The 15615-nt window shown below is 46.4% G+C and overlaps 1 protein-coding gene across 5 annotated transcripts in view; it reads right to left on the bottom strand.

Moving 5' to 3' along the window:
- Nucleotides 1-15615, bottom strand: part of PIK3R3 (phosphoinositide-3-kinase regulatory subunit 3) — a 77477-nt gene that overhangs the window by 21375 nt on the left and 40487 nt on the right. Inside the window, exon 1 of one of the 5 annotated variants that reach the window (XM_065841767.2) lies at nt 10069-10943. The exons of 2 other annotated variants lie outside the window; for them this stretch is intronic. In XM_065841767.2, coding sequence (XP_065697839.1) covers nt 10069-10174 — 106 coding nt within the window. In that variant the 5' untranslated portion in view covers nt 10175-10943. Of the gene's footprint in view, nt 1-4048; nt 4664-8887; nt 8909-10068; nt 10944-15615 lie in introns of those variants that run through there. 2 more of the 5 variants (XM_071809909.1, XM_071809908.1) reach the window with 2 other exon arrangements.

Genomic DNA, 15615 nt, shown 5'->3' with positions numbered 1-15615 from the left:
CTCCTGATGCTCTCAATCTACCCTCCCTCCACCTTGTGACAAGTGGAAAACAGATGAGAGGATTTCTGAGATAGTTACCCAGCTTCAAAAAGGCTGACATCCAGTAGATATCCTACAAACTGTAATACAAAGCTCAAAAAAAGTGTCATTACTCTGGAAACGTGCACGTAATCCATGGTTAGGTCAGCTAACATAGTTCTTAACAGCAGAAGGGTTTTCCCTTTGGAGACATAGATGAGGACTTGGAATGAAAATGCAGGTTAGTTTTTTAATAATAAAAAAAACCCCAATATTTAAGCACTCTCTGTAGTCTTAATTTCTCAAAAAACTTTTCTCAATCTCTTTAACACCTTCAAGGCAAAGCCTCAAATTCTTTCCCTCCCTCAATAGTCCTTCACTTGTCACTGCAGCACGAGATCCCCAAGAAAAAAAATCCTATGCTGCACAAAGGTGCTTTTTGCACATAATTTTAGAGAAATTGTGCATGTGTGCAAGCCAGAGCAGTAAGGCACCACGCTTTTGCAGAGGTTGCCCAGCCGACCAAGAGGAGGGTCGCGCACACCTGCTGACAGCAGTTCATTCCCCACCACCAGCAGGTAAGTGATCTTGGCAGCTCCACATCCCTGCTCCTCAGTTCTCTTGCCAAGGCCCCTTGCGAAAAGCACAGAGGCACAGTGCCCTTCAAAGCTGCCCTTCCTCAAAGGGCAGCTCACACGCACCGAGAGCTCCTCAAGGGATGGAGAAGGAAGCTACTCAATCGCATTATTGCCGGCCACAGAACCTCAGGCATGCTCACATTTTCGCTCTCCTCCCCCCAAAACAGGCGAGATGCCAAAGAGTAAGACACATTCAAAGAACTGAAGTCTTTCAATATCTCATTACAGAAAACAGCAGACAAGTTGGCGGAAAGCCAGGCAGGCTTCCAATGAAAACTCTCCCATTTTAGCTTCGCCTGTGTTTCTATAAACTTTCATAAAAACCAACACCTTTAAGAAATATTTCAGTTTTGATTAATTGGCTTTTTTTGATAAAGATCTGTTTTGTTTGAAAACTCCCCAGCTATCCAGTCCTCTCCCACATGTCCCAACCACTGTTTCACCTCCTGCAGCCTGCCAGACTTCTGCTGCACTCTGTTCCTCACAAGCATCCACAGCTACTGCACAGGCTGAAAGATTATCCGCTATGGGACACCTGCAGAAGGGTGGACAACAGAGTGTGAAGAGGCTGGCTCAAATTCAGGGCTCCTCTAGACATCTCCGAAGCATCCCCCACTGCTTTGCAAGGTTTGTTACTTCATGGGCTGAGACTGAAGACATGGGGGATGCTCGAGGTCAGAAAAATGACACTGGGATCTTTGACTTGTGTGTTATAAAGCAACATGGCATCTTCTCTTCATTCCAGCCTTTGCGTGAAGTCGCAAAGCCAAAAAAACCCAACTTTCCAGTTATTTTCACGGCTGGATAAAAAACATTTTCCCTTTCAAGCAGAGCCGAACAGCTGCAGAGCTGCAGCAGTGTCAGAGGTTCCATGACCAACAGGGCTGGGGGGACTGTCCCAAAGTTAACAGGAGGAAGATGAAAAGGGTGAGTGCTCTTTTACTAACCAAGCATAATTAGCACCCTATTAATAAGCTGGATACCAAAAACATAACAGTGCTTTAGAAGTTTTGCCATGTTTTATCACTCAGACCGTTACTACCCAGCATCACATGCTCAGTTCGCTTCAGGAAGGAAGAGCTTTATCTCCCAGCCTGTAGAGCTTGGCTTTTACTGACTCTTTGGATGAAAGTCAGCGGCAGACATTTTATTGTCCATGAAAATCTGAAATGTTTGATAAGAACAATTGTACCTTATAGTATCCTGTGTATTGTATGGTCTAGACAATAGAAGTAGATATAAAATGCAAGGCGCAAGTAGATTCTCCTATTCACTTATTAACTAAAGCTCTTCCTCATCTCCCCTCACTGAAGAAATATCACGAGCATCTTTTCTACCCCTCCACAGGTAGAATTTTCAAACAGCTATTAAAAAAATACTCTTTGGTCAATACACAGAGATAGAATTTACATAGGAGTAAGGAAAACAAAATTTAGCATAATCACAGAGCTCCAGCAATACAGAACAAAGAACCAGCTTTTCATTGTAGAAGACGGAGAATGAAGTCAGGCCTGAGCAGTGACACGTTGGTTAGGAGACCTACCCAAGCCAAAAGAAAAAGGCATTTTAAACAAAAACAGCCCAGGGCTCTTTTCTCCAGATATTTCAAAGACGAACCATCCATCCAGACGTCAAGCACAAACCTCATAGGAGAGCAAATTCACAGAAATAATCAGCACTACTGAGAAGTTTGCTGCACAAGAGCCACTTAAAAATAATAATAATACAGCTGTAAATACATGTGACTCTGGCTGCTCTAAGCAGCATTTTATTTCAGCTTGCCACTAGCTCAGACCTTTCAGAGCAGTATTTAAATCGTTCCTTATACAGTACCTGTCCTTGTGCTATGTCAAACTATTTTCTAGTCACCAAAGCAGAAATATTTCAACACCTTCTAAATTGCTAGCAGAGAGCCATCTAAATCAAGATCAAAAGGTGCGTTTCAAATCAACGCCGCAGAAGAAATTTGAAGTTAGAAAATGTATTCAGAGGAAAAGTGGTGTACATTGTGTCATGCGTCATCTGTTCTAAGAGCCTTGATCTTGGAGGAAGCTCCACTGAGGCAGAAGCCCCAGCCCATGCGGTACCCCCAGCAGAAGCTGAGTCTCAAGGCAGGGAAGGATTTGTTGAGCTGGACTCAGTTGACACAGCCCCTGCTTGTGCTGAGAGCTAAAAGAGTAACACAGGAAATGGATTCAACCTTCTCACTCAACTACACTGTGATTTTCAAAATATTTTAATGAAATCGATTTCACAGCAGCAGTTTGACTTCTTTCACTCTCCCAAAAGTGATCAGTGAGACTGTACTGTCCCCTTCAAACCAGAAAGGATCTTAAACACTCAACTCATTGGTTCAAGTTTCCTTGTATCATTCAAGAGACTTTTTGGAGACAAGAGTCAGACTAAAGATGCCACAAACACCAGACTTTAATTCAACACTTGGGAGCAGTTTCTCTGAGGCCAACAGTCCCAATTCCTACCATGATCCCAGGGTGACTACACAGGGCAAGCGCAGCACAAGTACTAACAGCCTGGGAAATTTAATTGCAAGGTACAAATTCAGGTCGTGACAGACAACAGAACTGACATACACAATGTCGTCAATGAACTTCTCATCCACATCTCATCTCTCAAACATTTTCCTGGGGTGTTGGAGTGTAAACCCTACTGCCCACACTCAAAACGCACCCAAACAGCAGATTCCCTCATTACAGCAATTTTTCTCTGGCTCCACTGCAAAACTCTGGTTTTGGGTGTTTTTGAGAGGAGGGATGCAAGGAAAGAAAGAATTCCTCCAAAAGCAAAGATGATCATGTGCAGCATCTGATTTTAGGGCCTATAGAGGCAGAAATTTCGGATAAGGCTACAGAAGGTAAAAACCATGAAAAAATGGCACCTGTGGATCTTTTTCTTTCATGGGAAACTGCAGGAGAAAACTGACCCAAATACAAGAGTCCCAATGTCACACCAACCCCAAACTGAAGTCATTCTTTAGCAAAAGAACAAACAAGTAGGGCATTTGAATTGATTGGGTTTTTTATTTGTCCAAACCCACAAATTTTTGGGCTGAGAAACACCGTGTTTTTCAAACCTATCCCAAATAACCACGCGTCAGCTTTGGGGATATCTGATTTTAGAAGAAGAAACATTCCTATGAACTATCACTAAAATAACATTTTTCCAGTTGACAAAAACCGGTAGAGAATCCGGAGCAATGTTGGAAGCAGTCACAGGTTGAAGGAGTTGAAGTATTTCATCTCATTTTAAAAGAGCGCTGGATGGAAGGAAGCCATCTCCAGTGTGCTGCTGGCCTGAAAGTCAGAGGAGAACCTGGATCCTGTTCAGCCACCAGAAAGCTTCAAAGAACATTGTGCTTTGGCATCAGGACTCACCAGGCAGCTGGTCGGTGTCCAGCAGGGCAGCTGGGGTCCTTTGAGGAAAGTTCTACAACCGGCGTCACTTTGCTTCTTTTGAACGGTGTGAACTCCTCTAAAACTCCCTGCATATAACCACTTTTCTTCAGAACTAGGAGTACATAAGGTACCGGAATATATTCACTAAAATGTTGCAAAATCTTTGCCTGTTGAGTGGAGGACGCAAAGATTCGGGACAATGAAAACACAATCTCTGCTGAAGAGGTAATATTCACTCACATTGTTTGGGAACCCAGCACCAGCTCATACGCTGTAGTTTAGATTATATGGACAAGCAAATTCTTGCTTACTTAACTATCGCGCAGATTTTAACCTGTCAAAAGAAATAAGACAAAAAGCAGAAGAAAAAAGAAAATCTGACTCATTTCCATAGGGGCATTTAGTACACGAGCAGAGTCTGTTCTTTTAACATTACTCAGCAACCTACTTTACAAAAATGAGTTTCCAAAAAAATCAAGCTAGAACACACCTATTGCTTTAATGGGCCAAAGTTTTATAGCAACCTGTTTCAACATAGCTAACAGTCTTTCTGACAATAATAAAGCCTAAGCTTTGATACATACAGAGAATGCTGATAAAAGTATTCTTTAGGCTGCTGTTTCCACTGTTCTCTAGTTCTCTGCCCAAAAAGTGACTCACTAAACAACCAGCATGAGATGATGTAAGGCACCCAACTGCTTTTAGTACTGGGCGCAGATGTGTATGACCAGCTATGCCTGTGTTTTCCCAAGCTGTAGAGCACAGATAAGCCCAAATAGCTTCATTCTAGAATAAGATAATCATGCAAGCAATGGTGAAGACAGAAGTCAACTGTGCTGCTTGAGAAAACTATATTCCCCAAAGGAAACTCCAAGAAGAGTCTTCTTTTGAACAGGTGAGGTCAAAGGAAGCAACACCATGATTAATTCCTGTCAGGTACAGGTTGCAATACAGACAATTGTTTGGAACAACAATTGCAGAAATAGCATTTGCCGCAGATTTGGTTTCAAACACATAGTGAAGAGCTTAGTTTCTTCTCAGAACATTCTATATGTTTTAGTTTGCGTGAACCTACAGCTTTACAGAACACAGGGCTGAACAACTCCCTTCAGTAAGCTTTCCCTCCCCAACTACTTCTACATCATCCAAAAGCCTACTGATAAAAACGTCAGCCTTTTAAAGTAGGCTCTTCCATCTCAAGCAAAGCCTCATTTCACTTTATATTAATGATGCTATTTTTTGTGTTCATGTATTTAATTGAAAGCTGATGAGTGATATTCTTTAACAGAGCCATCAAAATGAGAACCAAGTGCAAGGAATGCAAAAGCAAGCCTGAAAATGCAATCAAGAAACAAAAACTGGTTACAGCAGTCATTAAATGAAAAGGCCAGTAGAGAAATCCAGGCGTAACAAGGACAGAATACAAGCATTTCACATCCCTGTTCTCATAAGAGCTGAAACTCCAATTAAAATCATTTTCCAGGATACGCAGAATACAAGTGACTGAGCCTTGTTTATTCCCTGCTCTTCCCCAAAACAGTCAGCACAAACTTCCCTTCTGTAATAAGGAAACTCTCAATCTCCAACATCTGCTTTTTGGAAACATGACTTTCAGAAATACTTAAATTTGCGATGAAGACAGTTGCTGCTACAGTGCTGCTGTCTTAATTACATGCACTAGTAGAACCATTATTGTTTTTTTAAGATGTGTAAGGGCAGAACTTTTGTTTGATAAGCTTCTGGAGTCAGCTCAGATAAGCTGAAGGACACTACTGACAACGCTATTAAAATTTGCATCTGTTCTCCCGCTGGAAAACCAGTCAGGCATAGCCATGCAGTGTTCACCTACAGCTGGGTACTGCACACCACAAACCCCATTTGAGAAGCCACATTCAGCTTCCACTGTAACATTGATAATGATACAGCAGGACTGGCATCTGAGCAAACACTGCCCTTGAGATCAGAACCCTATGTTTTCCAAATTACAATTATAGTATCGCTTCCCTAAAACAAGGGTTTGCAAATTATATATAAGGAAATAGAAACTATAATGAATAAATACACTTTTCCCCTTGAATACTTGTCTCACTCATAGCAACAGCAGTGCTGCTTTTGCAAAGTAGACTAAACTAAGCGGCCTAGAGATTATTGCTGCCCCCCCCTAATTATTACAAGATTTTGTAGCAACAGCATTGTTACAGCAAGCGTCAGCACGTGAGGTAAGGAAGAGTAATATTCTTGGAAAATAATGGTTGGGTCAAGTTATAGATGCGGTTGGTCATATTTGGGCCTAACAGGCTTCAAAGTGGTAGCTTCCTTATAGTTTTAGGACAAACACTTTTTCTGTTATCTGCTCCTAGAGCCCATTCTGCATTAGTAAGCCTACTTTAAACTTGTGGCTTTCTTCATAACCCACACAAATGGAACTAACCTCTAATTTGTAGTTGAGCCAAATATCTTTGCTGACATCTGTATCTGAAATCCCAGCGGAACACTCTTACTGATTTTCATTGAAGTGTGACAAAATGTATTCAGTGATTACACATTTTATCATCAACACTACTGATAATATATCCCAGATCTACAGAGGGAAAGACATTACTTAGTCCTACTAATGAGAACCAGGTTAACAGATAGGTAGTTATTCTGGTAACTTTTGTAGTCAATTCACCATCTTCCATTCAAAAACTTCTGGCAGTAACAACTTCTGCAGACCTGAACAGGAATTAAATAAAAACTAAATTCAATCCAGTAACCCATTTCCTTGTCTTTTCAGACAGCAAGAACAAACATATGAATGAACCCCTGACAGCCAGTTTCCTAATGCCAGAATGAGCATATGATGCCGCTATGGCCATAGTACTCTAAATTAATCCCGATTAGAAAATTTAGAAGCTACTATATTAGCTATATGCAACTGATGGTTCCAGTTTTGTCTTTAGGTACTGAAAGTTAGTTAGTTGCACCTACAATTATTTGCCGCACATAGATCCTACCTTATGCCAGTGATACATTTTATTACGCATCTATACATGCAAGCAGAAGGGAAAAGTTCTAGGTAACAGGAGTCGCCCTGCTGGTTGTCACCACTGTTGCTCCTGTATTAGTTGTACTGTTCTAAGGCGAGCTTTGCAAAGCTGGCAGAACTGAATCCCTAATTCCAGTGCTCTATTTAGGAGAACTGTCCCACTCCTATGTTTAGGGTGGATTAAAAGCTAGCAGAAAGCTTGCAATCCCTTGTTGCCTGACCCTGCCTCTGCTGGAGTTGGGGAAAACTCACGTGTGAGAGAGGTATTAACTTTATTACTTTGGGGCTTTTGAGCAAGCCTTCTAGCAAAGACGCTTCAGGACCTGCTCTGAGCATCCACTTACACCTACAACCCCAGACAGAAAACAGGAGCGCACTGATGAGCTGGTGCAGGTGCACTGAGGCCTGACAGGAGCTGTGGCTGCGCTGCAGGCTGCCTGCCATCATGGGATTTTATTTCTGCATTATTATTGGGCAACACTAACGTGGGTATTAAGACAGCCTGCCGAGATAAATTAAAGGTCTACCAGCCATTAACAAGAAACAGTATCCCCACCCTTGAATTAGAGGTTACGGGTGACACTGCACATTATGTTCACCTTGCTTTTGTCTTCTGCCTGAAGTTTAGACGCACTAAAATGTCATCAAGAGCAGTCATGCACGATTTGAGACACTTGGCTCCTGGTATCAGTCCATGCCCAGTGCTGCAGCATAAAGACCAACCAGGGATCTCTTCACGCAAGTTCTGCGGACAAAAGACCGTGCTGCCTCTTTTGGCAGTGGGGACACTTGCCACATATTGTTAGTTTGTGCACTGCTGAGGAAACATATTGCCACCATTCAGCTGCTCAGGCACTCCAGCCGCCGTGCGGGGGAATGCTATACTGAAAACCTTCACAAATTTTTGTTGGAAGCAGGCCAAATGGAGTTGTGGTTGTTACCGGGTGCAAATGCAGAGACTTTATCCCAAGGCATGCCGAGTGTTTCAGCCTTCCAAATAAATTCCTCCACATTCCCCTTAGGGATGACCTATCATCCCAGTCCAGAAAACGCGTTCCTACCCCACCTTGCACAAGGAAAATGCAGACTTCCCCTGCCATGCTCTCTCTCCCTTCCCCTGCAATTTAAAAGTTATAGTGCTACAAAATCAGGACAAACACATGGGACCATCCCATGTATCACTCCCAGCTCTGGCTTTTCCAGAGGATCAGCATGTAACATTAAGTCCTCTCACTAGCTGGTGTTTGGATCATGCAGAGCCTTGATCCCTGGTTAGACGTCTTCCATGATGGAAATACTGGTATTATTAATGACAGATGCATCGCTTATTAATGTAAATTTCCAAAGGCTGTATAGTCGAATTCCTGCAGAAATACTGAAAAGTTGTTTTCTGATGAGTTTGGTTAGGCCAGCTCACACTATGCCATTTAAGGAGCTTTAATTGTTTTTAAGAAAAAAAACCCACAAATGTTTTAAGTCACCTACAATGGAACTAGGGTTTTTGTTTGCTTGATACAAGCAAATACAACTACTAACCTCATGAATTGTTAAAATCAAAAGCATTTAGAAGAAAGATACTCTCTGAAATTCACAGAAGCAAGCAAACAGATTTGATTGAACTTTATGCTTTCAGGAATAACTTCTAAAAATAGGTAGTGTCAGCTATGCAAGAATTTAACAAGTAGTGGCCAGTATTGTGCATCTGAGATCTGTCCAATTTTAAAAGCAGAATTACCAGAGGAAGTGAATACAGGTCCTTAAGATCCAAAAATCTCAGGATGATCACCTACCTCCTCCTCTTTTAATTAAAGTACCACACACCTAAGGAGAGAAAAAAAGAGCTCACTCTGCTGAAACAAAGAGATTAAACCACACTTGGAGATACAAGCCACAAATCAATCACAGATTGAAAAGCGCATTTCAAAAATCTAACAGTACAAGCCACACAGAAGACACCACTTAGAAGCGGTTATTTGCTACCAAATTCTCTGCAGGCTAAGATTTTTTTTGATGCATATTTTACTGTACCTTCTGGCTGTACAGATCAGAGACCTGAGAACATAAAGGATCTTCAATTATCTTACTGCCCTCAGCCTCTTACACTCATACAGGTATAGATACAGTTTCAGCAGTATCCATTTATTGCTTGCTTTAACTCACGACCAAAAAAAGGGTCAACCTCTTCTCTTCATAAGCATTCCTGCACTCTTCAGACACAAAAGAAACTTTCTGTCCTATCTAAAAACTTCAGGCAAGTGAGGAGACAACACATTTCTTCATTTTCAGTATGGGCAATCCATCAGGGAAAAAAGAAAAGTTGCACCAAACCCTTTTGAATGAGGTTATTAAACGTTATCAAAGTAACAGTGCCTTCAGGGATGGATTCCAGCCTGTTCCCAAGTATTATCCCCCAGCACCGACACCCAGAGCCACCACACACCTCATCTGTCAACGCTGGAACAGAGCTGGGGAGAAACGGGTCTCAGAGCCTGTAAAAGCGATTAAACTGGAAGTGAACGGAGGTGGGTAAATCACTGCCATCAAAGTGTTACAGGCGCATAAAGGCACACAGGTGAAGAGGCTAATAAAAACGCTCCTCTAGAAGTGAACATAGCCGAAAAATATGGTTTTCAATAAAGACTTAAAAAAAGGAGACTCGGGAGAGGGGCTGCGAGCAGCTCTTCTCCTCCTGCCTCCTTCCACCTCCCAAAGGGCACCATCAATAGCAGCTATCCTCCCAGCTCCCCCAGAAAACAATATTAAAATACTTCAGCCCAGGAGACAGCGGGTTCAAGTCCCTGCAAAGTTTATGCAGGCATCAAAGTTTAACTACAGATAATTTCCACACCCCCCCCACCCCCCATACATTCCCCCTCCTTTTCCCAACGGGAAAAGTCTGCAAGGAGGAGGGAGGGGAGAGAAGGTAGGAGTGAAAGGCGGGGGGGAACACGGGCAGGTTTCGGCTCCCTACCTGGAGGGTCCATTTCAATGTAAAATATCAGCTCAGTGGAATAGGGCATCATCACTTCCCGCCAGTCCGTGTCATCGCGGTCCATATCCCACACCGTGTTGTACATCGCGACAGTCAAGTCCCGGCAGGTTTATAAATAAGAGATTGGCTTGCGCGGCTTTTAACGGAGGGGAAAATATATATATATATATATATATAAAGGAAGGGGGGGAAAGCCCGAGAAGAATCCACGCCGTTCTAAAATAACACTTACGGCCAAAAAAAAAAAAAAAAAAAAAAAATCGCAAAATTAATTAAAAAAATCCACACGAGCAACCTCAGCAGCTGCCCTGCAGGAACTAAGATAGGTAGTTATATAGATAAATAAAGACAGAGTGCTTCTTTTTGTTTAAAAAGACACCTTTCCACAGAAAAGCCACTTTCCTGAATTCTCTCTAAAAATCGCCATTTTCGGGATACTTGTAAAACACCGGTCTGAAAGCAAAACAAAACCCCGCACAAAAGGGGAGGGAGGGTGGGGAGAAGCGGACAAAAAGGGGAGATGTCGGTCTCTTGGATGAATTCTTTCCGCCGGCGGAGGAGAAGGGAGGGGGCGGCGGGCAACAATAACGGCGGGTGCGGAGCCCGAGCGGGGCGGGCAGCGCTGGGGGCCGCTCGGCCCGCGGTCCCCGCCGGCTCGGCTGAGCTCAGCGCTGGGCGGGCAGCCCGCGGCAGCGTCGCCCGCCGTGCCCAGCTGGCAGCCCCGCGCGGCGCAGGCGGCGGCCCCGGGCGGCTCCAGCAGCTCGCAGCCCCGAGCTCTCTGCGGCTCCGCCGGCCCCGCTCGGTTTCATTTTAAGAGGCTCTGAGGGGCCCAACCGTCGCCAACCGCCTCTTGCCGAGGACGAGGCCACGCCCCCCGGCGCCGCGCGGGAGGGGTCCGGGGGGGCGGGGCTTCGCGCCGGCTTTTTAACCCCTTCGAGGAGGACGGAGGGAGGGCGCTGTGTGAGCGGGCGCTTCCATGGGGCAGAGGTGGGGGTGGGAAAAAAAAACAACCCACAAACAGAAGGGGAAAACGTCTCTCTTCGTGCCGGCGAGACATGTTCAGGAAGAAAGCTTGGCACAAACTACAGAGCTACACTTTCCTGACTTTCGCCCCGCTCTCTTTTGCCACTGCGGCCGCCTCTCTCTCCGTCTTCTTCTAGCGATCTCCCCCTCTTCTGAGGCGGGCAGGGGAGGTGGTAGGTCCCTCGGCTGGCCTGTCGCCAAGGGGCTGCTGCCGTGGAGCACGCGCAGGGGGCGGGGGGAGTCGAGCCCAGTTGCCAGAGCTGCTGTCTTTGTCTGAGGAAGCAGCGAACGCCGGGATTGGCAGAGAGCTCCGGCCGGCCCACCCAATCAGCTGGCGGCGAAGCCGGCCGGCTCGATGACGATTGGTTGGGAGCCCCGGTTACTAAGCGGGACAAAGAAAGGCGAGCGCTGAGGCGGAGATTGGGGACGGAGCTGAGGGGCTGCACGGGCAGCCGGGCCCCGCACTCCGGCCGGAGTAGGTCCGGGGGTGGGTTTGCGATCCCCGCCACAGCCGGCCCCACCGCTACCGGTGGGGCATCGCCCCCTGTCCACACCCACGGGGGGCCGCGACCCCCGGGCCGGTGCCTCGCAGCTACGCTGCAGCCAGGGCCGGCCCCTCTTTTGAGATGGGGTCTGAGGGACAGGCCCAGGAGGCCTTTTGCCGGTAGAGCCGTTGTCCCCGTCCCTGGCTGGGGCCTGGGCTGACCGACCCAGCTGCACCACCTCACAACTGCGTGCCCTGCTGTTCCTGTTGCCCAAAATACGAGTTCCCTTCCACTGCCTGACTTCTGCAGGTCCTGTGGATTGCAAATTGCAACCTGAGCATTTCAGTGGGTGCCATAACCATCTGCTAACGGGAGTGTGACCCTCCGGGAAACCCAGCGCTCCTTCTAGTGACATAACCGGGGCGGGAGGTGGGGGGAGCAGAGGAAAAGGCACCCAGCCGGGTGGCTGCCTTTCATAAAATTGGGGATCAATCTGAGCTGCAAACACACCCAAAGCTGAACCTCAGCCTGCCTGCGGCTGGCCAGACTCTGAGCCCGCAGCCCGCAGGCACCATCGGGAGGCAGAAAGGCAGCCAGCTCGGCAGCCAGCCTTGGTGTTAGCGCAGCCAGGCGTACTTAAAGAAAGGCAAAATGACAGTTGTTGAGAGATTAAGGAAAAGCCCTTTCCAGAGACTTCCAAAGAGTGTTGCGGGCACAAGGAGGGACAAGCATCTTGATCTGCTGTGGGGATGTCAGGGAATGTTAGAAAACCCAGCGCTGAAATTGTCCGCTTTATTTGCATTTTAAAGCATGGAAGAGTAAGTTATGAATAATTTCTCCTGCTCTAGCACTAGGTAGACAGCTCCTGAAAACATTCTCCTGTCTTAGGTGAACTGAAGGGTGATGGCAACACTGAATAACTGAAATGCTATACCCAGCGTAAGAGTATGTGCGAAGAGCTGGGCACAGAGAATCTGAACTTTGCTGATATATCACAACTTCCATGGCAAGCAATTGAGAGCAGCACTGCTCCAGTAATAGACTTGAGGGATGGACAGCTGCAGAGGAGCACAGGGCTTTGACTCAAATAACTCACTGTAGATAAATTAATTTTATATCCCCATCCATGGACTGATTAATCCGTGAGAGCCAGATACGATTCCTTTTTCTAATTTTTAAATTAAATTTCTTGGGCTGACACCATATATCAGCTCAAGCTTGCTCAAAGTGAAATGCCCCTCCAAAAGCACACCTCCCTCCCAGCAAAATCTAAGTTGGTACCAGGGGTACAAACTGTCCGCTGCCCAAGGATGGGGCACAGAACAGGGCTGCAGAGCAGCCCCGCAAGGGCTGGCTGGTTGGTGCATGGGAAGATGCTTCTTTGCAGACCCCACAGTGCTGAGAATTGGGGCTGCCATCGCTACCGTAGCCCCCAAACTTAGATTAGCAGCTCTAGCAGGGGGGGAAGGAGGGAGAGAGGGTTGAAATTCTTTCTCCCCCTTCCTGCACCTCATTATAAGTTCCACCCACATAAGACCTAATTACTTGGCTTTTATGCTGGCAAAGTGGATTTCATCCTTGCTGTTTCCCATGGTGGTTGCCTTCATTTTCATGGCGGCACTGATGGCTACAGCTTATTGATGTTTTCGCTTTAGTGATTTAAAGCAGAATACATTTTGTTATTAGCACTGGTTTCTCTCATTGCTGCTTTAATCAAAAATGCAATTTAAGGCAAAGGATTGTGTGTAATGGTAAACAGTAGGGTAATGCCTTCAGAGAACAGAATATTAATGTATTTTTATTTCTCAAAACTGTGCTTATAATATATCCAGGATTACTTGGCTCCCAACACGCACGCATGGGGCACTCCCTTTCCTGCCACACCACCTGCCTTGCAATAGGGGCGAGCAGTTGTGTGCATGTGCGTGCGGCGGGGGAGAGGGAGGCACATGTGCTGCCTTACACACCGCAAAATCCCCTCTGCCCGTCTGTCTGTCCTCCACAGGCACAAAGTCTGAGCATCCAGTGTCACAGCAGTGCCCTTGGAGAACAGAAGCACAACCACGAGCACGCCGAGCGCTCAGGGATGCTCAAGGTCTGGCAGAGCACTAGATCAACGCGAGTCGAGACATTCAAACACTGGAATAAAACAACAGCGATAATGACAATGCTTTACCAGGGGGCACAGTGCTTGAGAAAGGGTCCTGGTGAGGAGCAGCCCCTGCAGCCCTGCGCCAGCAGAGAGGCGAACACGGCGTCTGCTGCCTCCCCAATGACATCCCCCATTGATGGCCATGCATTTGCTCACTTTCATTTCCTTGGATCTGACAATTTGCATTTCAAGGCAAGATTAAATATTGAAGTTTTGAGAGCTTCCATGTGCTTCAGGAGGAGCCGAATGCACCCGCGCTGGAACAGGCTGAACACAGAAAAGCCATTTGTGCCAAACTGCTTGGTTTCCTCTTTGCCGAGCCATGATAATGTGATATCCGACAGCTGAATGTAGGCCACAACAGGCTTTTATAGTTGGAGGGGTGGAGGAGGGAGGGGGGCTGAATCCACCGTGCTGCCAGCCAAACGCACGAAAATGATGAGAGATTTTTGGGGCAGACTGGAGACTCCTGGCTACTCCCGAGATGCAAATATTGGCTTCACCATTAGCACAAGCTCAGGGCCTGCTGGAGGGGAGCTTGTAGAAGGTAGAGCTGCATTCTCATCGGAAAGGACGACTCCCCAGCCGGCAGTAAAGGCTACACGAAATTACACAGACACCAGGATTTGTGGAGTATCTGCCGTAATTGGTGGCCAGCTTCCCATGGGGGTGGCCACATCTTGCAAGAAACTGCACGAGAACAACCAGTCACAGCCGTTTGGTTTAGTTAACGGATTATTCCTGCCTGTTTCTCACCTCCTGGTGACGAGGAGTCGAGGGGAGGGTCAGCCTGCTTTGGCTCAGATGCTGCCTCTGGGGTCTCAGTGCTCCAAGCTCAACCTGGGGCTTGCTGGCAGGAGAAGAGGTGGTGGGAGAGGCAGAGGTTCATCCTGTCATCCCGCACCAACGCGGTGCTGGCAGCTTGGGAAAGGCACAAGCACCGTCTTTCCCTTGAATTCTACAATCTGAATCTCAAAAATACCCCAGGACCACAAAGCATTTGCCTGAATATTTAGAGTATTAACCCCTGCGTGGGCAAAGTAGCAGCACTTTCCTTCCCTGGATCCTCCTGCACCTTCATGTGAAATGTAATGGGTGCTTTTAACCAGGATTGTGCCGTCTCCTCTGTGCTTTAGAGTCATTTTATGTCCTAAGAGGCTGCAACACGGTTGCCTCGCTCCACCCCAGATGCAGCCGCATTTCTGTGGTGAGAAAAAACTCTGGCAAGTGTGCTGAAGTCGGGTGCCTTGGTTTGAAAATTATACATTGCGTTAAAAACCTGTATTAAAGAATAATATGTGGTCTGCAAAAACATTCAAATGAAACACTTCAGTGTTAGGAAGTGTCTTATTTACAGCTGTCGGAGCAGCTCATGCCCTCTTCCCTTCTGTGTCCACACAACAAGCAAAGAGGTCAAAATAGGGGCTCACGTACGCGAAGGTTGTAGCACAACGCATACACAGAGTTGAGCTTGCAAGGAATCATACATGAGGCATTTCCTAACTTAAAAGGACTTGGCTTTGCTTTGTAAACAATGTTTTTTTAACATAGGAAATAACAACCAAAAAAAAATGTTTTCAATAAATGTCTACGACTTAGGTTATTGCAGCTGGACCTGAGGTATTCCTCAGCAAGGTTTGGACTGGCCTGTCCTCCCTGCTCCAGAGGTTTCTCCCCCCAAAATTGCAGGAATAACAGTTGGGGCTGGAAGCAGAAGCCGCTCACCTGCGAGGGGAGAGGAGCCGTGTGTGGCTTTTGCCACCAGGCAGCAAATGCCGGCCCTGTGCTCTGCACACGGGTGTCCGGGGTGGACACGTCTGTGCCGAAGGTGCCCGGGGATGGGTGTGCGAGGGGGTGGGCACGGGG

Source organism: Patagioenas fasciata, chromosome 6 (genome assembly GCF_037038585.1).
Source record: "Patagioenas fasciata isolate bPatFas1 chromosome 6, bPatFas1.hap1, whole genome shotgun sequence".
Taxonomy (NCBI): domain Eukaryota; kingdom Metazoa; phylum Chordata; class Aves; order Columbiformes; family Columbidae; genus Patagioenas; species Patagioenas fasciata.
Note: the sequence above shows the minus strand (reverse complement) of the source record. Positions and strands in the feature narration are given on the sequence as shown.